A 26,685-nucleotide genomic window follows, 5' to 3' on the forward strand; every position below is an offset into this window, starting at 1 on the left:
CTACGCTGTTTCTTCATACTCATAACAAAAGACATGCATCTCATTCTTAAAAAACAAAAAAGAAGAGGAATGAACGCCTTAAGAACATTCAAATAATGCAATATGTACATGAGAAATTTGGACGACTAACATTTTGAATCATGCAATATTTACATTAGAAACTTGGAAAAAAGGTCATCCCATCTAAATCCCAGTGGAGTGTCCCACAGGGAAGCCTAATTGATTCATTAACTTCAGGAGAAGAGATGCCTGTGTTTTATCACCAACAGCTCAAAGCAGTCACCTGTTCATTCCATCAGATACTGATCAGCTCTGAAGAAATGAGGCCCAGTGGAAAGAGAAATAACCTCATCCCCTTGCAGCCTTTGTGGCCAGAACAGGAACAGGAGTAGGACTGCCAAGACACAGCTGTGCCTGGAAACTGACAGAGGCAATTGGCCAACAAAAGCCTCATGGCATCATCATGGGACAGTGCTCCTCCCAACCTTCTTCAGTTCTTCCCTGTTCCAGCTGCCAGAAGGACATTCAGTGATGTCCAAGATCAACATTTCCAGCTAATGGACCTTCTCCTACTTCTCAGCTAATTGGAAACAATGGTCATTTCTTCCCATTTCCCTAAGAGACATTGGACATTATTCTTTTGTTTGCTCATGCTGCAAAACCCTGTGTCAATGACTTGACAGAATTGGGTACGTTTTGTTGATTGGAACTGGTCTTTTATGTATCTTATCCCACATCTAACAGATAACCAGTGATAACCTTCATGAAATCATACCCTCCCAAGAGCGAGCTGTTTCAACATCAGAACATAGGAGCCTTTTTAAAATGAACAAAAAGGGGGAGATGTCAGAGACAGGTAGAATAATGATAAAAGAAAGGCCTTATGAAATCAGGCCTTGTTCTGCTATATTAACGGCTGGCCTGTCATCTCTTCTAAGTGCAGCTAAGCAGTCACAAGTTCCCATGTGAAGTTATTTTGAGAATGAGACTTGGTGAACAATCTGATCTGAGGGTGAAAAACAAATGCACCTGCAAGAACAAGGGATTTGTCCCATGAGAATCAGTGAAGAGAATAGGTAACAATACAAAGAATACAACAGAGAGATTTGATGCACAAGTAAAATATATTTTATTATCCAACAGAATAACTGGCATAACTAGTAATAAGAAATCGATTAACTACCTAAAGTTGCACATTAGGTTTGGCAAACTGTATAAAATAAGTTGTGTGAATAAAATAAAGAGTTCTTCTCCAGCTCAGCTGGGTTCTCTGGGATTTTGGTTCCTCCCTTCTTTCAGGCTTTGGCTTCCCCCTTCTTTGGGGCTTTGGGTTCCTTCTTTTTTGGTGCTTTGATTTCCTTCTCTGGGATTTTGATTTCCTTCCTCTCTGGGAATTTGGTTTCCTTCTTTTCTGGAGGTTTGCTTCTCTTCTCTGGAGATTTGGTTTCCTTCTTTAGAATTCTGATTTCCCTCTTTACTAGGGCTTTGCTTTCCTTTTTCTCTGGGCTTTTCATTTCCTTCTTCTCTGTGGCTTTGCTTTCCTTCTTTGGGCTTTTGATTTCCTTCGTCTCCGGGACTTTGGTTTCCTTCCTCTCTGGGAATTTGGTTTCCTTCTTTTCTGGAGGTTTGTATTTCTTTTCTGGGAGTTTGCTTTCCGTCCTCTCTGGGGCTTTGGTTTCCTTCTTCTCTGGGAATTTAGTTTCCTTCCTCTCTAATGCTTTCGTGTTCTTTTTCTCTGGGGCCTTGCTTTCCTTCCTCTCTGGGAATCTGGTTTCTTTCTTTTCTGGATGTTTGTTTTTCTTTTCTGGAAGTTTGTTTTCCATCTTCTCTGGTTCTTTGATTTCCTTCCTTGGTGGGATTTTGGTGTCCTTGTTCTCTGGGGCCTTGCTTTCCTTCTTCTCTGGGGGTTTGGTTTTCCCCTTCTCTGCTTTTGGAGGTTCCTTCCCCACAGAGACACCCTTCTTTTCTTTCTTCTGCTTCTCTTTCTCCTTCTGCCTCTCTTCCTCCTCCAAGGCTTTTGCCTCCTCCTCAAGCTTTGGAGACAGCCGCTTCAGCTCCCTTCTGCAGACAAAACAGAAAACATGGCTGAGAGTCACCACCAGAACCTTGGGCTGACTCGTCCTGGCTGGCCCTGCACTTCATTCCTTGACCCTGAGGCCAGGCAGCAGCGCCAGACCATTTCCGTGAATTCTCCTCAACCCACAGAGATTGGGAAAATCCCAAGGGAGGGCAGTGGTGGAAGGGCACCTCCAGGACCAGCCAAACCTGAGCCTTGCCATCAGAAGGGCTTGACTGTGCAAGCTCCCTCTCCAGGCACAGCCAGACACCTCCAGCCCACTGCCAAAGGCTGATCCACCAGCTCTCTGCGCTGTGCCTGAAAACGCCCTTTGTCTCTTGACTTCCCAGTTTCAAGCAGAGCACAGAGTGCCAACGTCTGCTGATCTCTCCTGCAATTCTTACTCAGCTCATTCAGCTCCCTTCTCCCTGGGCACAGCTGAAGCAAGAATTTAAAGAGTTCAGATTTCAGCTGAGGCTTAGAAGCAATTCACATTGATCAGGATGTCAGTTAGACAGGTAGACCATAGGTTAATGATGATTAGATGCTTAAGCCAGAGCTGATTGTTATATTGTTTACCATGATGAGCTTCTTGATAGAAGGAAGTGGAGTAAGTGAACTGTTAGAAGAACATTTTGAAACCAGTAGAACAACGGTTAGCACCTGGGCTTTATGTCAATCAGTCACTAAGCAGGGGACCTTGGATGGTGCCAGAGGGTCACAGAGACCTGATGAAGACATTCCTGACTTCATCCCTTAAGACCACTGGCCCAATTCGAGACCACCAACCCAATTCCAGAGAAGAATTGTGCAGGTGTGAAGGACTAATGGCCTCATTTTAATACAGAGCGGGGAGGGGAGGTGCTGGGGTTGTGCACATGTATTGTATGTAAGATCCTGGGAAATAAAGAGAGGGCAAAGAACCTTGTACAGCACTGTCACGCCTTGTAGGGACGACTCTGGTGCTGCCCACCGGGGTTAATAAACATACCACTTTCTAACTTTAATGAGTTAGAGAGTCTCTGTCCATGAGCCTCGGTATTAATGACTCATAGCCTGATCCTAAATGAGAATAATCCCATCAGTCAGAAAGCAAAGGCTGCAGGAACTGCTCTCCAGCAAGACAGGCTCTTGTCAGCCAGATTTCCTGCTGGAAGCCAGCTGTGACCAAGCCAGCTGGTGCTGTCTGCCATGGAAACCATCTGAAGCAGCCTCGTCCCTCTCCTCCCCACGAAACCAACTTCAGCCTGGCCTGAAGGAAGTCCTGATGCACAGGCTTGCTTTAAGCAGCCCCCACTCCCAGCTGCACACTTTGCCTGTGTGTCCTGAGCTGGGCTGCCTTGCTGGAGCAGAGCTTCTCCTGTGCTTGCCCACTGCTGCAGCTGAAGGGGAGCCTCAAGGACAGGAGCTTTTATGGCTGCTGTCCCACCATCAGGAGAACCCTGGCAGATCAGCACTGCAAGGACTTCATCTGTGGCAGCACCAGCACCCAAACCAAGGTTTGGTGTGTGCCCCACGCCTGCCCACACCACAATCCCACTGTTTTGGTGAAGAAGGGAGATGATGAAGAAGATGTGACTCAACACCATGGAGCTAAAGACACCTCTAGAGGCAGTGCCAAGGCAGGGCCAGAGCCCAGCTCCCTGCAGGCAGCATCTGAGCCAGGAGGGCTCACCACTAAACTAGAGAAGAAGATGCTCTGTCCCAACAGAAGAAGGTGCTTCCTCTCTTGGGAGCCAGGGAGCTAAGAGTGGCCATCCCTGTGCTGCTTCTGGCCTTTGCTATGCAGCACCTCTGAGCTCAGAGTCCTTGGAGCAGGGAAGCCCTGCAGGGACAGTAACCCATGGAGAGCAGGAACCCATGGCAGGCTTACTCACCTCTCCCTGAGAGGTGCCCCAGAGCCACAGTTGATCTCCTGGGGGCTCGGGGAGCAGCTGACACGTGAGGCCTCCCCGGGCACCAGCACCTCGGAGCTGGGGTCTCCCTCCACGTGGCACAGCGCCGTGGCACTGGAGATGCTGTTGAGGTGGCCAGAGAAGGGCAAGGAGACCTGCTGGCTCTCTCCTGGCTGCAGCACACCTGACACTGGCAGGATACTGGAAGCCTGCATGGAAGACAGGAGAGATGGAGGTGTTGAGCGTGAAAATGGATGCAGAAGAGCACCTTGGAGCAAAGTGCAGCTGCAGCCAGAGGGGCCTATTCCCCAAACACTGCCAGAATCACCCTGATCTCATCCTGCATCCATGCCACTGACCAGTGCAGGGACCATGGGGAAAATCTCCTCCCATCCTCACGGGTCAATGCATTCATGAGTACATGACATGGAAGTGAACTGGGATGTCTCCTGGCACTAGAAATTCTCTCTGATGCACAACTTGCCTTGAAAAAGTTTCAAAACTTACTGCTTTTAGAAAAGGAGGAGACTCAGAGTGAGAGCTCTTGGAGCTGAGCAAAGGACTCCCAGCCCAGCTCATCTGACTCCTGAGGCTCTTCCCCTCTCTCTCTGATTTAAATGCTGCTTCCTCAAGGTGCTACAGCAAAAGCTCCTGCAAAAATTTCCTATGCACCACCTGAGGAGTTGCAGGGGGAGCAGTGCCCTCCATAGGTGCTGCACAGCGTCCTTGGGCAGCCCCACAACGTGTCCTGCACGGCCTCTCCAACACCCAGCTGCTCCAGCAGCACTTTGTGCTGGGCCTGCAGGGATGGGAGGCCCCTCTGTGGCCAATGCTCAGGGCCACCAGTGGCACTGGCAGCTCCAGCCCTGCTTGCCACACTGCCAGTGTGCAAGGGAGACAGATTCCCTCTTCCCTTCTCCGTTTCCAGGGCAGTGTGCGGTGCGCCCACGGAGCACCTGAATCCCTCCAGGCCTGCTGGGAGGTGAGGGCTTGCAGGAGCTTGTGGTGGCACCTGAAAAACAAGCCATTCCCTACGCCTGCAGGAAGAGACAGCCACTTTGCCAAGTCTCAGTTTGTAAGACAGCTTCAGGGCCAGCAGTGCAAGAGCAGCTCTCGGGTGACAGCAGAGACCTGCAAACAGGGAGTCTGGCTGGGCTGGGAAGAGGGCACATGGAGATCAGGACTCATCCCAGCTTGCTGTGGCAAGGAAGCTGCAGCTCTTCCCATCATGATGCAGATAAAAGCCTCATCTTGCATTGGGAAGGCAACAAGGCAAAAAATGCCACACTCAGCACAGGCCTGTAGGATCTGAGTGAGCTTCTCCAAGGAAAACTCTCCTATTTCTCCCTGCCACTCCCCCCATGTCCAGCCACTGGCCCTGCTGCCCAGCCACTGTCAGGGCACAGGACAGCAGGGCAGCAAAAAGGGAGCTCAGCAGGAGCATGACTTGCTGGTGGCAGGCTAAGGAGGCAGCACAAGCAGTAGGTGTACAAGAAAATCTACCTCTGCTCCTGAAGACTGGGTCAAATCCTGCTCTTCAGTCAGGGCTGTGGCTGCCTCCTCCTTTCCAGCCTTGAAGTGCCTCCATCGAGACGCTGGGCAATCCAAACATGTTCTCATCTCCTTTGGTGGTTGGGGATTGAATTTAGGTGGGTGAAGCTCATCTCTGGAAAAGAAGGTAACTGTGAACAGAGACCTGCAGTGGGAGGGAGGGAGGGACACCTGCACCAGCAGCTCCTGGTCAGGATGCAGCCCCTGGCTGGCTGCTGGCACCTTGAACTGAGAAATGCTTTGATCCAGCCCTTCCCAATCCAGGCTGGAGCAGGTCTGCTCTAAAGGCAGCCCAGGAATGACACTGAGCTGCTGCAGCAGCTGCAACTGCTTGCACTGAGGAACTGCAGAGGGCAGGGATGAACACCCTGTGGGCATGCAAAAAGCACAGTGGGAGAGCAAAAGACAGAGAAGGCAAGCAAAAAAGGCAGATTTGAGACATCCAGGGGCAGACACAGCCAGCACAGCCAACACAGCCCCCCCAGGGCCCAACGCCAGAAACTCTGCAGTTCCACCAGGTATTTATCAGGAATGTTTCCCTGACACTGTTGGGGGCTTGGCTGACATTTTCCAACACTCCCAGGGGACTCAGGTGGCATTCCCCATGCATACAGACATACATACATCGGCTGTAGTGCTGGGATCCTGCCAGACTCCATCAGCCTTGGGCTTGGGGAGGTTTCTGCCAGCCGTCCAGAGCTCCATAACTTTTTTCTCTGTCCCAGGAAGCAGGCAAGAAAGAGTTAAAAAAAAACCCCAAACAAACCACAACAGGGAAAACTAAAAAACTTTAAACAGCTCATCCCTGCTCAAGGTATTTCTTTAGGGACAGCTACCACTCTCCAGCTGAAATGCTGGGCTTTTGGGAAAAAAGAAAAAGATAATTACATGTTCACCTCCAAACTTAAAAGGACCAAGGTAAGAGAACCTTTCAAACTACAAAGGATTGGCCCAAAGGTAAAAGCTTTGCAAGAAATCTCTAGTTATGGCCAGGCTGACAGTTAAACAACTGGTTCCTCTGGTGGGGAGAAACCCTCCTCTTTAAGGTAAGCAGCCTCAGAGTTGAAAGAAACTGTTCTGTCAAACTTCAGGCTCCCTGGCACAGCCTGCATTGCCTGTCCTTCCTGTTCACTGATTTACATGCAGTGCCACAATGGCCCAGGTTCAGATGTTTGGTGCCATTCAGGGAATTTGGCATTATCATTTCCTTATGTTTTAATCTAAGTTTCAATCCTTGCAACCACTCTTGAAATGCCAGCCTTCCTTTTTTTTACAGAAAGCTCAAGGTTCCCAGAAGTCTTCTGACATCCTCTTTTGCGCTCAGAGAGATGCCATTTTCAAACAGATGTTTCCAAAGTTAACAGCATTTTCAAGAGTAATGCACTAAAGTGACCCTGGATTCCAGCTCAGACCAACGACATTCTGTGCCAGACACTGAGATTACCACCCGTGAGGCACGAGCTGTTTGTGCCACCCATCCCTCCTGGCCTTCTCCACAGCAGCCTGTGCCTGTTTTCCCCGGAAGAATCCCTGTGCCCTTTGCAGCCTGCCAGGAGCAGCTGCACAGAGGCACACATCTCCCCTGCACTCACCAGTGGGTTTCTCTCATCCCCGAACACGCCGATGAGAACATTGGTGCGATGCGTGCCCAGCGCCTGCACTTCCACCAGCACTGGGATCTCTGCAGTGCTGTGAGGCTGGACAATCCCACAGGGCCTGGGGCTGGAGTAGAGCACAGCAGAGTCCTCCTTGCGTTTCTGCAAGAGACACAATGAAATGCAGCTTCAGAGGCACCTCTGAAGAAACTTTACACTCCCTAACATCCACCGCAACAGCAACTGACACACGTGTTTAAAAATGCCCAGGACAAAGGTAAAAGGCACAAACAAGATGCAAGAATTGTAGGCTTAGCATTCCCAGGGGATCCTGCCAGGAGACTGCCAGCACAGGCACTGCTGTCTGTGGATGCAGCAGCTTTCACAGCCCTCTAAGATCTCCCACAAGAAAACACCCTGAAGACTAGAACATCAACTGTTCCCTCAGCAGGTTAAACTGCATCCTCAAGTTTACATTCGGGTAGGATCCTGTTCTCAGCAGATCTTTAAGACTGAATAGAAACCAGCAAGGTCACGTCCAAACCCTTTTTCCCCCGAATAAGCTCCTCAATAATATTTGAGAGGGGGAGGTGGATGGGATGCCAAACCTGTTCAATAAGCCCGTAGCAGCCAGGCAGGTGGCTGGGATTACTAATCAGGAACTTCTTCTCATATGGCACCTTCAGGAGGCACTCATCATACTGCAGCACGTGGGGGGACACTTGCAGCTTAGGAACAAGACATCTGGACAAAGAGATGAGCCCAGGGGAATCAGAGATACTGAGAGAATGGAGAACATTTACCCGCAAAGATTGTAAAACAGAGCATAACACATTGGTCACTGTCAAATGGGCATTGAACAGCCCTGCAGTGATAAATTGCCTTCTACGTCTTCCCACTCCAACAGGTCTTGTCAAGGAGGGGCAAACCCTGAGAGGCAGCAGCCAGAGGCTGCCAAGTGCCCCAGGCAGAGCACTTTGTCCCACAGCTGCCTCAGCCCCTCCTTTCCCCAGGAAGGCTTGCAAGGACTCCTGTAACACTCCCAGTGACCCATGAGCTCTGGGGGAGCCTTCCCAACAAGGAACAGAACTCACTAAGGCTCAAGGAACACACAACTCCAGTGTCCCAGGAAAAATGACTCCCTTCTCTGCCATGGTGCTGTTGCCCTGCCTGGGAACTCAGCTGCTTGCCCCAGCCTTGGAGGGCACGAGACACCAGCTGCCCTCCAGAGTGGCTGATCAGCCCCTCCCAGGCCCTACAGCTCCCTGGCTCCTTCCCTCCACAGCTCCAGGCACTGACTGTCCCCAGCCCACCTGCTTGACAAAATGCCAGCCCAGGCACTGCCTGGATGGCTCTGCCTGGGAGAGGGAACAGCCCCAGGGAACTGCATCCCTCCTGGCATTCCACTGACACCCACAGCAGCACAGCAGGATGGAATTCTGCTGCAGCAACAACCACTTTTGCTCTCAACCCTGAGAACATTCAAGCTCAGAGTGGGAAGCAGAGGGAAGGAGAAAATCTAGAGCTGAGCTGCCACACCAAGGGCTGCTTTCCCCTCCTGAGACCTTGCCCTCAGCACTCTTGCTGGCAGCCACTTCCCCCCTGCCACGTGCCCTCATGAACAGAACCAGAGCCTGGCTCTCAGCAGGCTGCTTGCTGTGTCCCAAACCAATGCACGGTGCTCGCACCCAGCACAACTCCACCTCTTGCAGCAAGAAGGAGAGGAGGCCCTGGGGAAATTTGTTCCACCTCAAGCACCAAAAGCCAGGCCAAGAAATGATCTCATTCCTGGTGCCTTCAGAAAAGGGCCCAGGACCCTGCTGGGCTGGGAGCAGGGCTGCTTTTCACCACAGGCTGCTGTCCAAGCTCTGCTCTTCTCATGCCCAGCTGGCACAACATGAGCTCATGAACCAGCACTTCTCCTTGGCAGCTGCAGCCAGCAAAGCCTGGGCAAGGCAGGGGCTGGGGGAGGCCAGGGAAGGGCTGGTACCTGGCTGTGATGACCAATGATGCCACTCCCTTGCCAAAACCTTCCAGATCAACCAGCATTTTCCTGTAGAACTCCATCACCGAGTTGGAACACAGGGTCACCTGGTGGAAGAGAAGAACAGGAAATTCTTCCTTACAAAAGCTCATTATCCACGTGTGATATCCTCTAGCCCTTGAGGGAAGATTTTGTCTTAATTCTGCTGCTGCTCCATGTGTAGAGCACAGTCTCAAAGCAACAAAAGCCTTCTGGCAATAGCAGATGTGTTAAACACACCTTGCTATCAGGGCATAGCTCAGCTACATTAAAACATTAGACTAAAGCTCTATGAACCACTGTATTCAAATTAAGGGGCCAATTTCTCATCTGACTACAATGACATAAATGCAGAAGAAATCTGACTTGAACACAACGAGTTCAGCTTTACAGCAGGAAGCTGAGGGCAAAGTGTGGCCCAGCAGGTGCTGGGCAGTTCATGGCTGCAGAGTATTTTGTCCCCACTGGAGATTCCTGCAGTGAACACAAATCCTTCTGCTCCCCGGGAGATTGGAAATCAGACCAAGAAGAAAAGCTAACTGCTTTCTACAATGACATCTCTCTAACAGCCACCTTCTGCCCTCATCCTTGCTCTGCCCACTTGCAATCAAATAAATGGCTCTCAAGAACCCAAGAGTGACTTCTGGCCTTGACCATATGGTATGTGACCTCAGCATATGATTTTGGAAAGAAAACAGTGCTCCTTGAGGAACATCCCGAGTAAGGCAGCTAGCAGAGGCCTCAGAGCAGTGCAGATCTCTCACTCACACCATGCTCAAAGCTGGCAGCAGAGCTAAAGCCCTCCCACGCTCCAGTGCAGCTGCAGCCCTGGTGCTGAAGCGTCTCTGGCTGCACTCTGCCCGTACCTGGATGTCCTGGTGTCCCTGGGGCAGGATGGTCCCTTGGCTGGGAGTGATGGTAAACTCCCGGGGCTCCACATACAAGTGAACGCCCTTCCTCCAGGCTGGGTCACTGTGGCAGCGGATCTGATCCACGCTGTCCACAGCCGGCTGCGTGCCATCGAACGACATGCGGAGCTGGAACGTCACGGGCACCGGGGAGCTGTTAGTGAGCCGGCAGCGCTGGGTGTAGGGAAAGCCTAGGAAAGGACACCAACATCCATTGAGGCTCCCATTGTGGCCTGACTCCTGCTGGGAATGGCCTGGCACAATGAAAGTGGCACTGGAGTTGAGCTCTGGATTATCTGAACTACAGCTCACCCAGAAGCTGCATGAGGAATGAATCGTCACTCAGTTCCCTTTGACACAGATTGCAGACTGCAGCCTTGAAAATGCCCACTCCTAGCCCTGCTGAACACTGCAAGCTTCTCTCTTGGCGATGGGGAGGAGCTGCCTCACCTGCCCCAAACCAGCACCAGTGATCTCCCAGTGATGAGTGTGCACCCAGACCGAGCATTTCCTCTGAGAATTCAAGCTGTCAAATTCCCTGTTCAGCCTGCCAACACTCCCACCCTTTTCAAGATAGATAAACAGTGAGTCAGCATTGAGAAGAAGCTACAGCAAAAGAGATGATGGAATCAGGAACTAGAACGTGAGGCAAAGCACCCCAATGCAGCTTCTCTCTGCAGGATCCTAAAGGCGTCTCTTGGTTTGGGCCAAACAGACTGAGCACGAGACAGCTCAGAGCCCACTCAACTGGGGGCACACCCAAGCCTTGCTTGGAGATTGGCAATGAGGAACCAGGTCCCACCTCACCCAACAAACGGGGACATCACACCCATGCTGCTCACTGGGATTGCTGCCTGCAAGGCTTTACCCCACTGGAGCTCTGGGATTTGCTTTCCATGCTGGAAAGCCAGAGATGTAGCCACTCATGGTGGGGATGTCCTGCAGAGCCTGGAGAGCAGCCACAAGCTGCTCTGCAGTGGACATCTGGCTGGGCTGGCCAGCTCTGTCGGGAGGAGACTTCTCCCTGGGTCTGCTCACCAAGAGGCACTGGAACACAGATGGGGAGAAAAAACAACTGCAGCTGCAACCCAGAGTTTCTCTGTGCCCATCCCAGTGAGCACTGCCAGCTCCAGCAGTGACTCCAGCAGGGAGGCAAGAGAGGCACAACAAGGACAAACACAGATGGCAAAACCTCCAATGAGACTGAGCTCACCGCATGCAGACAACAGTCAACAGTTTCAAAGAAGCAAAGATACAACAGCTGCCTTCAGCTGAAGAGACCTTAGGAATGAAAGCAGATCCAGCAGGATCGATCTCCTGGTTCAGAACCATAGTTCCATCTCTTGCCTTTCTTGTTTCATTTCTTCAAAAAGGCAACTTGACAAGTGCCTCCATGGTGATGCAGGGTGGGACAGAAGCAGCTCAGGAAAGGCAAGTAGTTTCCTTAAAAAGTTCCTTGTTCTGGGCTTAGGCTTGGTAGTGAATGCTCCCCTTGGTCTGGGAAGGGGGATAGGGGTTTTGGGGGTTTTGGCCCTGGGGGTGGGCTTTTCCCTTGGGGGTTTTTGGCAGCTGTGGCGTGATGCCGTGGGCGCTGTGCAGTGGGAGCTGAGGCTGGGCAGGGAGCGGAGCTTCCCTTCCTCCCGCTCGGGGATGGGAGCTCGGCCGCGTGCTGCTGCGGGAGGTTGTGTGCTTGGCCCCGGCACTGCCCTGGCTGCAGCTCAGCCTGGCACCCACCCTGCCTGCCTTCCCCGCTGCTGCCTGCTGCTCTGAGGCACTGCCCACATCCCCCTGCCCTCTGTCCCTTTGCAAAAGGAGCATTTCCCTCCTTCCCTCCTTCCCTGCTGCTGCCGGCTGGCAGGGGATCACTGCCCTGCCAGAGCCCACAGCTCCTCCTGCTGGGATCCTCACCGCACCAAAGGACAAAAACGGGACTTGGCAGCTGGCAAACGTCTGCTCTTGTTCTCTGGGCTCTCCTGATATAGTCTAGGAAAGAACTGTTATTCCTTTTCCCACAGTTTTGCCCGGGAGCCCTGTCATTTCAAAGGTATCATCATTTGGAGGGAGGGGCTCATCTTTCCATTCCTTGGCAGACATCTGTCTTTTCAAGCAGGACAGAGACACCAGAAAATCCTGACTTTCTATGCCTTGCTTCTGTTTGATCTGACAATGGCCAAATGCTCCCTGCGGCACCAGCAGCCCTGCAGTTCCCAGCCTGAAGAGGCTGCTGGGGCAGAGCAGGAGGGAGGGATGCTTTTCTCTCGGAAGGCACAGATCCCTCCCGCTGTGTCCCAGCCCAGGCAGCACTCACCAAAGGAGATGTCCCCGAAGTCGAGCTCAGGGAGGTCGAAGTGCAAACTCGGTCCAGTGACGCTGCCCCTGCATGGCGAGGACAGAGCAGGAAATGCCTTGGTTCAAGGAATTGCAAAGCTCCGGCTGGCGTGGCTCGGGGGCACAAACCTGGGGTCAGGGCACCATGCCTTTCAAACCAGCACACACCATGTGCTCAGCACAGTGCCCCTGGGCACAGGAGGCAGCTAAAGCCAAGTGGCCAGCAGCCAACAGCCACTGATGGGCTCTGGGCACAGGGCAGGCAGGAAAAGCCCCCGGGATGCTGCTGGTCCCATGAAGGACCCTGAACACACAGCCAGACATGGCTCCGGGCCTCACTTTCCCCATCTGCAATGGGATGGACATCAAGGTGTCCCCACAAACTTCTGTAACCAGCCCTGCCAGCCACAGGTTCCTGCTTTGCTACTTCTTAGCTGGAACTGCTGTTCCCACAGAGGAGCTTTCTCAGCAGAGTTTGACCCACACCATCATTACAGACACAGTTCTGACACATGAACCCAGGGCAGCCCCAAACATCCTCTGAAAAGAGCAGCAACACTTCTACACAGGGCACAGATGAATCCTAGAGGAAAGGACCAGCTTGTCAGCAGTGCAGCAGCTGGCACAGCCAAGAGCAACAGCTTCAACAACCAAACAAGGGGGTCCTGAATCTAGCACAGCACCTCACCTGTCCTTGAACTCAGCAGACACACTGCAAAAGCCACCAACACCCACTGAAAGCAGCACTTGAAGCTGCACAACACTCCCCAGTTGATTTCATGGCTGATGCCAATCCATGCCCACTCTGCCTTGTGGTTAAAAATCCAGGCCCAGTGACCTGTGCCTTCTGTTGGATTCACAGGACTGCCCCTGGCTCTGCTCCACACATCTCAACAAGAGACACCTGCCCTTGCTCAAGGAGAAAGCTGCTGATGCACAAACATCCCATCACCAGTTTAGGGGAGGGACAGAGGAGAATCAATTATTGGATGGTGGAAGGTTCCCTCTTGATCTCCAAAATAAAAAAGCAGCACTTTTCCTCTAAAAACAAAGCCATCATCATTCTTTCTCCACTGGGGGCAGACCTACTCACCACTTTGTTCTTGTGAAGTAATAACTTCCTTGTTCTTTTTCATCCATCTCCCTTATCTTACTGCTATAATCCAGTGCAGATTGCTTTCATTTCTTCACTGCCTTGCCCCACTGCCTCCCAAGAGCAGCAGCCTAGTTCCAAAGCTGCAGAGCAGCCAGCATTCAGCTCTCCTGCTCCCACTGCATTATCCTAGCAGCACAAGGCTCAGGCTGGCAGGGACAAGGCCTCGTGCTGCTGTGGTGCTGAGCACTGAGCTCTGCCTCCCCTGTGATCACCCCTTGTCCCTTGTGCTGGGCCAGGATGATCTCTTGCCATGGCACCAGCCCAGGGGATGATGCCCAAGTCCTTGGCACAGTTCCTGCTGCACAGTTCCCTGACTCCCACATCAGCCCTTGCCTGGCTGTGCACAGGAGGCACCAGAGCACTCTGGGCACAGCAGCTGGGAGCACGGCTTGTGCCCCACAGCATGGCCATGAGAGGTGAGGTGAGGCTGCTGCTGCCCATCTGGCATGGATTATTGACAGAAGTTTTTAAAAGCACTGCTGCTGCTGCAGAATGCCCCAGGCTGGCCCATCTCCAAAGCCCTGGGGGCCTTGCTGGCTGTTCAGCTGGGACATCCCAGAGCAGCTGCTGCCCAAAGCTGATCCATCCCACTGCCTGCCATGGCCCAGGGCAGAGGGAGATCCCTGCAGGGAGGAGTCATTCCAGCTCCAGGTACCACACAGGGCAGGAGGCATCCTCCCACTAAAGCAATGCCAGCATCAGAGCAGAGATGAAGACCTCAGCAAACACCTTTTCTCTCTGCTCCACCCCAACAGGAGGCAGCTGGGGCATGTCCCAGAGACAGCTCCAGATGTGCCCACCAAGCTCCCAGGGTCCTTACTTGATGGTCAGGATGGCAGGCGTAGGAGATCCAGCCACACTGAACCGGAATTCTTCCTCAAACCTCCCCAACACGGTGGCACTGAAGGAGATCTGGAGAGTCTGGCTCCCACGTGCTGCAATGATGCCCTCCTGAGGTGCCAACTTGAAGCCCAAGCCCACCTTTGTTGCTGAAGGGATGCAGCTGAAGGGAGCATCAAGAGCTCCTTGGTTGATCAGGTTCACCTGCAGCAGCAAGAAAGCAAAGTGGAAATCCATGTGGAATCTTCCCTTCTTGGGAGTTATTGTCTAAGGATGCAATGAACAGCCAGAAAAGGCAGAAGATGCTTTGTGCTGCTGAATGGCAGAAGTCAAAAGATACAAGAGGACAAGTTGTGCCTTTGGGTTTTCATGCAAAGCAGTGGCAGCTGCACAGACCTGCAGTCACCCTGGGCTTATCCCATGGGCACAGAGCAGTGCACCTCTGGGCAGCATCACCCAGCTCATGGAGACCTGGCCCTGAGAGCAACGTGAGGTGATTGCAGCTGCCTAGTGAATCAGCACTGAGCTGCTGCTGCCCCAGCCAGCACAGCTCCAACAGCACCATCCATTCATTCACCTTTTCCCACACCATGAAAACAAGACATTGGTAATGAGGCATCAGCATCAAAATGTACAGACAGCACCATCTTTTGGTAGAGAAAACTAAAGGAGTCTTTCTCTTCCCCAGCCAAGCTTTTGAAAGTGTCTGCCCTGATGTAGTGCCTCATTTTCTACCTCTTTTCAGTTGCTCTCTCATGATTTTTTTGCAAGCTTAGCACTATTGTGGGGGAGGCAAAGAGGAAGAAAAATCCTTTTCTTAATTCCCAGGACCACTTTTCTCTTTCCAGAGCCAGAGATGCACCAAGGCTGAAGTGAGTGACTGTCAGCAAGGGACAGAACTCCCAAGGCTTTCCTGGGACTTCCAGGAATGAGCAGGAGACCCTGACTGGAAGCTGTTGGCAGTGGACTGAAGCTCAAAGGCAGCCAGTTGGTTCCAGCTGCTTCTGCAGAGCCCAGTCCAAAGGTGCCTTGTGTCTGGCACTGCCACAAAAGCCTCTGGACATGCAGCTTTTGCACCCAGTGCTGGTTTCACCTGCCAAGGGCTTGTTTTGCAGGAAGCCTCCCAGCTGATCCCTAAGGAAGGCTGCCCAAAAGCAGGGCTGGGGCTTCATGAACAACAGACACACCTTTCTGACCCCCCAGACTGGACCAGCACATCAAATATTCCCTGCTCACAACTGCCCAGCTTGGCAGGAATTCCACAGCTCCACCAGGCTTGCTGCTGCCTCAGGAGCCATCAGCATCCATCCCCAGCCCTGCTGCTCACCTCACAGACATGGGGGGTGTTGACAAAAATGTCCCCAAGCTCCAGAGTGTCACAGCTGAGCTCAACCAAGGGTCCTTGGCCTTCCCCTCTGAGCTGCAGGGGCAGCCTGCTCTCACGGCCTGGGGAGAGATGTCCATTTCAGTACAAGCATTCCCTCTGTCACACTGTCTTTTCCAGGCTGCCTCAGTGCTAGTCCCTGACTCTGAGCTGGATGCTACCAGCTCCTGATGCTGCAGGAGAAGATATGGACCCTTTTCTTCCCTCAGCAGATATCCCTTGGGGATGACTTCTAATTCCTAACCCATTCCTCAGGCTGGTTTCCAATGGGAGCCACCAGTTGCTGAGTTTCAAACATCTCTGGGGTCCTGGAGTGGCAGACCAAGCAGTAATGGGTAGAAATTGAAAGAAAGGAAATTTAGGTTAGATATTTGGGATGACATTTTTTCCTGTGAGGGTGGTGAGACACTGGAGCAGGTTCCCCAGGGAAGTTTTGCAGGTTCCAGCCCTGCAAGTGTTCAAAGCCAGGCTGGATGGGGCTTGCAGCTACCTGCTCTAGGGGGAGGTGTCCCTGCCCAGAGGCCTTTAAGGTCCACTCCATCCTTAACATCCTAGGATTCTGTGCTTTCCTTCCCATGCACCTAGAGGAGCTCGGAAATCCATTCAGTGAAGGCACAAAGCTCATCCAGAGCTTGGCAATTACCAAACTACCTGGCCCAGCAGCACAGGACTTTGTTGCCCAAGTCCTCACCTTCTGACCCTCAGCACTGGGCTCTGTTTCCACAGACTGAGAGCTGCAAGGTGACAGCTCCCACACAGGGAGAGAAGCAGCTGCTGGCCAAGGCTGCTCCTTCTACCAACAGCCTGGGCTCAGTGGGGCTCAGCCCCCTCTGCTCTGGTGCTGTCTGGCCAGTGGGAGCTGATCCAGGCTCAGGGAGCACATTTCTAACCCAGCTCCTTCCACCAGATGATGGATCCATGTCCAGTGGAGCCATCCTGGAGGCCAGGGGCCTGCAGGGGCTTAGTGCTTGTTCACTAAAGCTGCTCTGCTCTGCAGCTCTCTGGCCTTTGAGGAAATGCTGGCAAAGGCATGGCATCAAAACCTCTCCCTGCACTGTCAGGGCTGTGCTGGGTTCAGGAACCCAGACACAGCACTCTGAGCCCTGGCCTTGCACGGGACACTCCCTGGGAGCTGCAGGGCCACTGGGGATGTGCCAGCACTGCCCTGCTGGCCAGGGACTCTTCCCAGCACTGCCAGGCCAGCCCAGTGGGCTCAGGCTTGCACCATGGCTGCACTGAGGGGGAGAGAAGCAGGGCAAAGGAGCTGCACCTGAGATGCTGCAGTAAGCCACACTTCCATACTCCAGAGCTGCCAGGGGTTTGAAGGTCACCTGGATTTCAGCCGAACAATTCGGCCCGATTTCTCCCTCCTGCAACACAAAGAGACAGCAAAACATTTCTCTTTAACTTCACATTTCCTGTTTTCAACCACAGTCCTGTCAGCCTTTGTTTAGAGCATCAAATAGTGAACAACACAAGGAGCCCAAGGAAACCCTCCAAAGGCAGCTCAACACAGCGCTGGAAGCTCTCAATGCTCAGCTGATCAGCTCCCACTCTCCACAAGATTCCTACTGCTCTGACACAAGCTCTTGCTCACATCATGCTGCTGTCAGCTGCACTGGGATGCAACTGCCCCTGTGCACTGCTGCCTCTTGGCCTTAGATGGGCCATAGCAGTAACCAAGAAGAGAACATGAGCCCCTTCCTTGAAATACAAACATTAGTCAAGCTGTTTTGAAAGAAAGCAGAGGTTGGGATTATTCTGGGCTTTACTCCAAGGGGAGAAGGGATTTTGCAGTGTGCAGACACCAGGCATTCATCATCTCTCACAATGCCAGTGCTCAGAATCAGGGCTCTGGCTGATGGCAGCACGTGGCAGTTGGCTTGCACAAACAGAAAAGGAAAAGGTTTTCTGTCCCTGTGTGCAGGAGAACTCAAAAGGCCCAGTGAAACCTTCCAGCCTTGTGTCCAGGCTCACAGATGACACTGGAAGGCAGACTCAGAAATAGTGCAAGGCGTGGTTACAGGAGGCCATTGGCATTTCTGGGATTAACCTTGGGCTGAGTTTGGCCTCCTTTTCCCAGCCAACCATTGCCAGCTTCAGGTCAGTGTGTGAGCTGGCAGTGCTGCAACAGCCTCTGCTGAGCCCCACGTGTGGGGGCAGCCCCTCCCTACAAGAACTGCTCCCTGTGACACTGCAAGGACACGCACGGAGTGCCCTGAGCTCCAGCCCTGGCAGCAGAGCTGGGCTTTGTCAGGCTCCCAGCCCTGCCTTGACCCTCCAGGGCAGAAATGCTTTCAGCAGGGAGCTCTGCAGCCACTCCAGAAACTCCATGTCCTCCCTCCCAGCACATGGGGCCAGCTGAGGATCTGCCCAGTGACCGCAGCCGGGGCAAGGGGGGCTGGGGTTGGGTGCTTGGGAGGAGCAGGAGGAAGAGGAGGAGGAGGAAAATGAGGTTCTCAGCTATCACTTACCATTGGCTCGATGAAAAAAACCTCATTGGAGAACAGCATGGGCTCTTCTGGCACCTTTGCCATCTCCTCCTGGACCATGCTGCTCAGGAGGGCAGTGTCACCTCCACCAAAGCCCTTCACCTCCTCTGTGCTTTTCTCCTCTGTGATATTTTCCTCTGACACCTCTTTGGGTGTCCGCAGCAAACACTGCCTGCAGCCCCAGGGAGAGACAAGGCCAGCAGATGGTTTCATAAGGCACAGATTTGCAGAGAGAAGTGGGAGTGCAGGAGAGCAAAGCACTTGGGTGGGAGCAGCAGCAGCTCCCCAGCAAAGGCTGACCCCAAGCCACGAGGGTCCCAGATGGATCAGGGATAACTTGCTGTTCACTGGCACTGCAGGGACTTTTACTCCACACTTGCAAGCTCAGGGGAGCTTTCCAAAGCCAGCAGCCCTCCAGAGAACCTCCTGGCTCAAAGCCTCTGCCACAGCTGAGGGAGAATCCACCAGCCACCTCAGCTGGCTTTTCCTCCCACTGAGCTGCTCGGGGGAGGCAGATAAAGATCACAGAGCACCCACTGCAGGCTTCCCTGGCAAGGGGAGACCAAGCTGGCTTGCAGCTACGTGGGACCAGCAGCACTCTTTGCTTCTTCCATTTTGGACCTGCCCTGTTCCCTACTCTGCCTTTCACAAGAGCATCCCAGAGCACTTCCAAAGGAAATTGATGAATTCAGGCACCAAATCCCTGCAGTGACATTCAAGGTTTTCTATGCAATGTGCATGAAAACAGAGGCTCTGAGAGGGGAAGGGACTTTGTTGTGCAGGAGGGAGACAGCAAACTCCTGGAGAGACCTTTTCATCATCCAGAGCTTTTTGGCTCCCATCCCACTGCATGGTGATAGAATGTCCTGACAGAGAAAGGATCCTGCACGATCTCCTCTCCTCAAAAAGTCCTCTCTGCTCGGAGATCTCAAAAGCTGCTCTGACAGCAGGACAGGGGAGACAAGCAGCCTGGATGGACAAGGAGCTTTTCAAGGAACTAAGGGGAAAAAAGAGGGTGGAAAGAGGGGCTGGAAACTCATTAAATGTTTAGGGATGTTGCCAGGTCACGTGGGAAGAAGATGAGAGAGACAAGAGCCCAATTAGAACCTGAGGAAATCCAGTCATCACAATCAACCTTTCCTTCCCAAAATGCCATCCATGCTTGGAGTATAAATGGAACTGGAATGCTGAGTGCTGAGCTCCCAAAGCCCAGAGACACACACCCTGGTGCCAGGGATGGTTTACTTGGCTTAACCATTCAAAAGCACCAAGACCCCCCTGAGGCCACACGTTCCTTTCAGTCTTGGGCCATGTATCTCACTGAAATGCATCTTTCAAACCAACCTCCTCTTCTCTTCATCCTCTTCTTCCTCACTAGGAAAAGCCTTCCACTGGAAGTGGGCTGTGATGTTACTCCTGTTTTCAATGAACACAGTTCTGTGGCTTGACATGGTGATCAAAGTCTTGTCCATCTCCACAGAACTTGTGCTCAACCCAATGTTGACATCCACAGCTTCTCCTTTGAGGTGTGTGTGGATTCTTTCTTCACCTGGAACAAAGCAAAGGGGAGTCTTTGCTCAGCTCACTGGTTGATGGAAGCACAAGGAACACAGTAAACCACAGGTCACAGAAGAAAGTGTCCCAGTTTTTAGCTGAATGAGCAGTTCTGTGGATCAGTCCATTGATCACATCCTGACAGCTCTGGGTGTAGAGCGTGGGGATGTCCTGGGCAGCTCCTTCAACACCTTATTTCTGAGTGTGTTTGTAGAGCTGTGGCCCCAGGGTGACAGTGTGTACAGTGGGGTTGGTCCATGTGGTCTGGTGACCCACTCAGATCACTGGGATTTCTGCACCAAAGTCCTTCAGGTGACGCTGAGGAGCCCTGCTCAGTCCTGCCTTGCCCAGGGCCTCCCCGGGCATCCCACCAGACTTCTGTCTCTCCTGATCCCTTGCATCCCTTGCTGCTGACCAGCAAATATGCCTGGCGGCAGGTGGGCAGCAAAAGGAGGCCCAGAGGAATAAGTGAAGTGACAGCCCACAGCAGGAGGGGACCCAGGTGAGGAAACACAAGCAGCCTGGCTCTGCAATAGGACAAACCACTACAAAATGAACACCAGGAAAATCAGCATCAGTATCATCATCATCTCCCTGTCCAAACCCACAGCCACATCAGCCTTGCAATATTTTATATTGTTCTGATGTCAAAAACCAAGCTGGAGCACTGCAAATTAAATAAAAAAGGGAACAAAGGAAAGATTACTAAGTACAGAGCAGTTTCTGCAGGAAGACTCAATGGGGTTCCTCAGCCTAGAAATCAAATGGGAGATAGATGTGAGAGGTTTGCTACAGCATGAACAGCCTGGGAAATGGGGACAGGAAAAATTTGTTTTGATTTGCCACAAAAAAGGAACTTGAGGGCTTGAAAATGTTGTTAGACAGAAACTACATATATGTGTAAGGGCCACATAGGAAAAGGCTCTGTGACAAGCCAGTGCAGAAGCAGCATATGGGACAGAGGTCTGCTAGAAATCCATTGCATTGCAGAGAATCTGATGGAGAGCTCACCTACAGCATTGCCCAGGAATAAAAGAAACCTTCACCCAGGCACAGCCACATGGCAGTGGAGAATCAGGGATCCTCCTTCCTCCACTCAGCAACTCCCAGCAAAACAAGAGTCCAAAATCTTAGCCTGTTAGAGGGGATGCACTTTCTCAAGCCCCCAAACAGCAAGGAGTTCTCCGTTTGCTTTGGGGTGAAGCTGAGCAGGGGAGGCACCTCTGGAGGGAATGGAGGGGATGGGACAGCAGGGAGCCATGGTGCAGAGCTGTCCTGTGGCCGGGCAGGCCCAGCACTCACCTGTGCTGCAGCACACTGCCAGGCACCCGCAATGGTCACCGGCCGTCAGCGCGTGGAATCCCACTGTCACCTGCACGGTGTCACCAGCGCCCAGAGCTCCTGCGGCCGGAGCCACGGAGAAAGGACTGCAACACAAAGAGAGCCATCAGGGCTGGCCACAGCTGGCCAGCAGATTCCTTCTGCACTGCAGCTCACTGCAGCTCCCTTGGGCAAGCAGGGAGCAAACCAAGCACAGCCAGCAGAAGACAGCCAGGACAGACAGCATCAGAAACAGCCACGGAGCCACTGCTGAGCAGATCCAGCCCTCACAACATCCTGTGGGCAAAATGGCCTCAGCTCCCCACTCTCTGCATCCAGCTCTCTGCAGTGACACTCAGGGCTCCCACTGCCAGCAATCCCATCAGAGAATGCTTTCTGAAGAGCACAGAGAGGCTTCAGAGCTATCTGCAGGCACAACTGGACACTGTCTGCCTCAGGAATTTCTCTTTTCCTGCTGCCTATAAACCTCATCTCAGGAGATGCAAATGTTAGGGCACTCCCTGTCCTGGGAGATTACAGCCTAGGAATCACACAGGGAGAAGGAACTTTCCCCTGAAGACCAAGCAATAGTTGAATTTGCAGTGTGGTTCTTTGGCTTACTTTACCTTGAAAACATCCTGATTTAGCCTAGAAAGGGCACATTTGATCAGCATTTCAATGAAAGCTGCTCTAAGATAGAAGAGCTGTGAAGGAGACATCCCTGACACTCTCATAACCAAATGAAAACCACTGCCAAGAGATGGGGCTGACAGGCTACATTTTGGCCTTTTTTCTGTCCATTGTGAGCTGTTCCTTAAGACACTTCTCATCCTCTCAGATCTGCCCTTTCCATTAATCACTACTGCACGTGACAGGCAGAAAAGATAAGGTATGGAGAGGGTTTGAATAGGTTGTTTTCTTCTGCTTTTTAACTAGGTCCATTTGTATGATCTTTTGGCAAACATTTAACACAAACCAAAACAAAAAAACAGCAGAAACACAGCAACTTCAGAGTATTCAAAAAGAAATCTCAATGAAAGGGGGCATAATCTGATTCAGAGATTTAAATCATCTGTTACGAAATTTTAAACTAGCTTTCAGAGGTTCATCATGGAACACAAGAGGTGACTGATGCCCTCAGCTGACAAGGGAAATCAGATCAGCTTCAGGATCAGGAGCTGCACTGGCTGCCTGCAGCACAGCTCATGTTGGGCATCTGATGCAGGGACCCCTGCAAAGCCACGTGCCTGTGGCCTCCCAGAGAATGGCTCTGTTTGGCTGACAGTGCTGAGAAAGCATTTCAGGAGCTGCTTGTGCTCAGCAGGGTGCAAGCCAGCTGCCAACATGTTCCAGCAGCCTCCAGGAAAGCTGGGACAGAGAAAGCTCAAAGGCTGCATCCTGCTAAGAACACTGAAGGCAAGAGCAGCTGCCATCCATCCTGCTCCCTTCCAGCCAGGGCTGCAGGGCAGCAGCTCTGATGCTCTGCTTCCTTTTGCTGCCATTTCCCAACTCTGCTATCACCCAGAGGTGATATCCTTTGCACAAGAACAGATGGGCTGCCTCACCTCTGGGTGCTCAGCTGGAAACGAGCTTCCAGGTTCCCAGTGTTGCGGAGCAGCAGAGTCTTCTGGGTGCTGCTCTTGACTGGACACCTGGAGAAGTCCAGCTGCTCAGGGAAATCCAGGACAGCTCGGGCAGCAATGGCCCGAATTGGCACCACGATCCTTTCACTGGTAGTCATGCAGATGAGCTGGTGGGAATAATCCTGCAGGAAAAGAAACTGCCTCAGCACAGGGCATTTAGTGCCATCCCCATGGCAGGAAAAAAAAATGGACTCCCTTCAAGGGCATCAATTTAGCTATTCCACCCCAAAATAAACACTAAGCTCTACTAATATGCCACATTTTAAAGGCACCAGGGCACTTTGCAAAACCTATCTCTGTGGCATTAAGCTCTTGTGTCACTTGGGTCATACAAAGAACTGCCCTAGGCCACCATAAGTTTTACTCTACATTTTAATGATGTTAAAGAATTTCTACATTCCTTCTAAGGAACATGGAGCTAGGGAACACAGGACATTCCTCTTTAGGTTTCTATATTCCCACTGTCTGAGAATAGGACAAAATGTTCAACTGACTGGAAGCAGCAAAAGGAAGATGAGAAAACAGCTGGACCCAAAGAGCTCCTGCACCTCTGGCCTGATGCAGAAACATCAGCTGCCTCAGAACTCCCCTCCAACTTTGCCTCTCCAAGCAAGTCAGCAGAAGAACAGTGCTAAGAGGCAGCAGGATGCTGTTGGAAAGAGCCTCTCTTGGCTTCCCTGCAAGGCTTCCTCCCTTCCATGCCACGGCCTAAACCCTTCTGGATGAACAAGCCTGCAGATGCCAGCACGGAGATCAGACTTGCCGGGGCCTCAGCACTGCTGTTCAAACCTCCAGGCAAAAGCACCTTTGGCACGCAATGGGTGCCAGCTGACAGAGCAAGCACAGGCACAGGCATGAAGACAGAGGCACAGCAGTGTCACTGCCACGGGCTCTGGGCTCACAGCTCTGCCTGCAGCTTGCACCTGCCCTACACCAGCTCCTGCAGGCAGCTGTCCAAGTCCCTGCAGCTCAGCAACCTCCTGCTGGCCAAGGGCACCCAGAGCCCAGGGTGCCTGTGCCAGGCCGGGCTCACGGGCACAGCACATCCTCTGCCCTGGCCCTGCAGCTGCACCATGCCCACTTGTGCTCTGGCACAGCACAACTGCAAGGCTGCAGAGCAGAGGCTGGGAAAAAGCACCGTCCTTGCTCCAGCCCAGGGGGAGGCAGGGAAGCTCTTGCCAGGCAGGAAGGAGGAAAGCTCTCAGACCTCTTTGTTCCTCTAGTGTTTGCCATCATCATGAAACCCCTTCCACTGTACCTAGAGATGGCCCAACATCTATCAACAGCCCTCTGTCATTTTCATCCTGTTCCCTGGGCATCTTCCCTTGGCAATGCTCAGGGATGTGCAGGGAGGGGAAGCAGAGCCTGTCAGGCCTGGCTGCAGTGCCTGGCAGCCCGTGCCAAGCTGGGACTGGCTGCAGGCTGCCTGCCCACGGCCTGGAGCCAAGCTCCCAGCATGGAATGGGCTGCACCCAGAGTGCAGGGAAAACAATGGCTTTGCAGAGAATTCTGTGCTTGGGCTCCTCCAGGCTCACCTTGTTCTCCTCGGGGCTGAAGCGGATGTGCACAGCGGCAGAGGCGCCTGCTGGCACCATGTGGTACACACCCCTGGGGCTTGCCAGCTGGAAATAAGGGCAGCTCTCCATGCACACCTTCACCAGCCGAGGAATCTGCAGCAAAGACATCAAATGATGATTTTGCCTCTTGTGCAAACAGGATGACAGGAGACCTGTCCCTGCCCTGCTGACATCCCTCCTTGACCCCTTTTCCAAAGCATTTGCAGCTCTGCAGGTACAGGCACATCATTCACAAGGGTCAACTGGAATCCCTTCTCTCTGGCTCCAGCATTTTGGTCAGGGCCATTGGGGCAGGGCCTGGTGGCAAGGAAGGGCCAAGCAGGTCAGCACCAGCAGGATGGAGACAGAGCACCTGACCGACCACATCAAGTCATCTGCACCATCAGTGCGTGTCCAAAATCAGGGCACAATTCCCAGCACAGGAAGATTTCCACCATCTTGCAGAGCCAGCTGCTGAGACATTTTCTTCTGCATGTGTTGCAGCAGATAACTTGCTTTGCTGGACACTCGGGCAATGACAGCACTCTCCTCTTCCAGCACAGGTTTAAAGCTCCAGCACTCACCTTGTCCTTATTCGTCACAGACAGCACCATTTCAGAGACCTCCCGAGCCACGAAGTTCTCAAACACCATCTCTGGTGGGGAAACCTGAAACAAGCTCTGTTTCGGGGCAGCTGACGGCAGCTGGAGAGGCGAGAGAGAGCAGGGACAGCTTCAGCTGCTGGGAGGAAGGCTCATGAAGGACAATCTTACACTGATCCCCAGTGAAGTGCAGACTCTGGGGGAGCACATCTGCCCAGGACACACTGGGCAAACAGTGCCTCACCCACCTCTGCTCGGAGCTGATCAAGAACTGCTTGATCAGCTTCCAGCAGGCTCAAGCCAAGCTGCTCTTTTGATTTCTCCACCTTTCTTTCTCCACAAGGCCCCTCTCCAGGGCAATCCTGAACCACTTTGTTCCATGTGTCTTACTGCCAGTTTCCTGCTCAACAGCCCACCTGGATCACCTGCTCCTTTGGACTGTGCTTTCTACTGAGCCAGTCCTGTCACAAAAGCAACTTGAAACACACCTCTAAGGAGGCACTGATCCACAGAAAGCACATCCATTCCCCTCTGCCCAGGGCCAGTCCCCTGCACATCTGGCAGCCTGCAAAATCTAACACCCCGTCAGGGTCCAACATATTGTTCCAACCCAAAGCAGGAATGCAATTGGTTTTGTTAAATCTGTAGGAATTCCTGCAGGTCCTCAGCCTTCCAAGGCCAACGCTGCCACTGTGGAGGGAATCCTGTGACCCCGAGCATTTGATGGTGACCACACCAAAGCAAGAGGTGGCTCCTTCAGCAGGGGAATGGCACATGGCAATGTTGTGCCTTTGTGTCCCCAGCCTTCCCCCATTGTTTTAGCAATGGCAGCCACACTCCAGCACAGCCCAGCAGCTGCAGCAGAGGTTATTTGTGTTGCCTCAGTGCACATCAGGACTCCCAGTCCACCACTGCCAGCAGCTTGCAATGACAACAGCACCTGGACACTGAGGTGTTTTGCTGGAGGCAAGCCTGTCACAAGCACACACCCTCTTCAAACTTGCCATCAAACAGAAAGGAAAAGAGCAGGAAAAGGCTACCTTTGGACCAGTCTTGCTCAGGTCTATCCATGGGCCAATTCTGGGCAGAATACTCCCCCCAGTGCTGGCCTCCTTCTGCGTGCTGACAAACTTCTCCTGCTGGAACTTAGAGGGAAGCAGCTGGAAGGCAAAACAAATAAAAAAAAAAACAACCAAAAACATATCAGCAAGCAGCTCAGAGATGTGCTTGTTCAGAAAGGCACTTCTTGAGCAAGTGGCACTGGCAAATAATTTGTGATCACAGCCACTAGGATAGTTCTGGAAGCCCTGGAAGTTACTTGCTGAAATGCATAGCAAGAATAAATTAATAATACAGGGTGCAATACACATACTCCAACCACATGGCTGTGGCCCATTAGTCTCTCTGTGATCTGATGTGACATGTTTGGGGATTTCTGCTCTTTGGCCATTTGTTTTCCTCTTATGTTTCATAGGATTGAGGCAGTGACCTTTACAGAGAGTGGGAAGGAGCTCCCAGAACTGCCCCAACTCCATCCCTGCACAACACTCACAACTCACAGCAGGAGACAGCACTGCTGGCTGAGTCCAAGAGAAGCAAGAAAGAAAAGCTGTACCAAGAGGGAGGTGCACAGGAATGTGTCCAAGTTTTAGCTCTCTCTGTTAATGAGCATTTGTTTTCTCTGTCTGGGCTGACAGAGCCCTCCAGAGAAGAAAACACAGGGATCTCCTTGCCAGAGCCTCAGCACTGGGGCATCTTCAGCCAAGTGAGCTCCAGACAGCA

At 52.4% G+C, this 26,685-nt stretch overlaps 1 protein-coding gene and 1 pseudogene across 1 annotated transcript; one reads left to right on the forward strand and one right to left on the reverse strand.

The window, feature by feature from the left end:
• LOC135292472 (hydrocephalus-inducing protein-like) lies at positions 1 to 24,954 on the reverse strand. Its single transcript, XM_064406673.1, has 15 exons — positions 24,886 to 24,954; positions 24,281 to 24,415; positions 22,668 to 22,867; positions 21,085 to 21,209; positions 19,573 to 19,777; positions 18,211 to 18,400; positions 14,333 to 14,556; positions 12,337 to 12,404; positions 9,987 to 10,219; positions 9,088 to 9,188; positions 7,706 to 7,841; positions 7,095 to 7,259; positions 3,934 to 4,160; positions 1,950 to 2,061; positions 1 to 45 (listed from the first exon to the last, which is right to left on the reverse strand). Exons 1-15 carry the CDS (start codon positions 24,952 to 24,954, stop codon positions 1 to 3), a joined length of 2,235 nt encoding a protein of 744 aa, XP_064262743.1.
• LOC135292520 (zinc finger protein 420-like) overlaps positions 1 to 26,685 on the forward strand; it is a 228,633-nt pseudogene that overhangs the window by 182,928 nt on the left and 19,020 nt on the right.

The sequence above is a fragment of the Passer domesticus genome, unplaced genomic scaffold (genome assembly GCF_036417665.1).
Source record: "Passer domesticus isolate bPasDom1 unplaced genomic scaffold, bPasDom1.hap1 HAP1_SCAFFOLD_37, whole genome shotgun sequence".
Lineage (NCBI taxonomy): Eukaryota > Metazoa > Chordata > Aves > Passeriformes > Passeridae > Passer > Passer domesticus.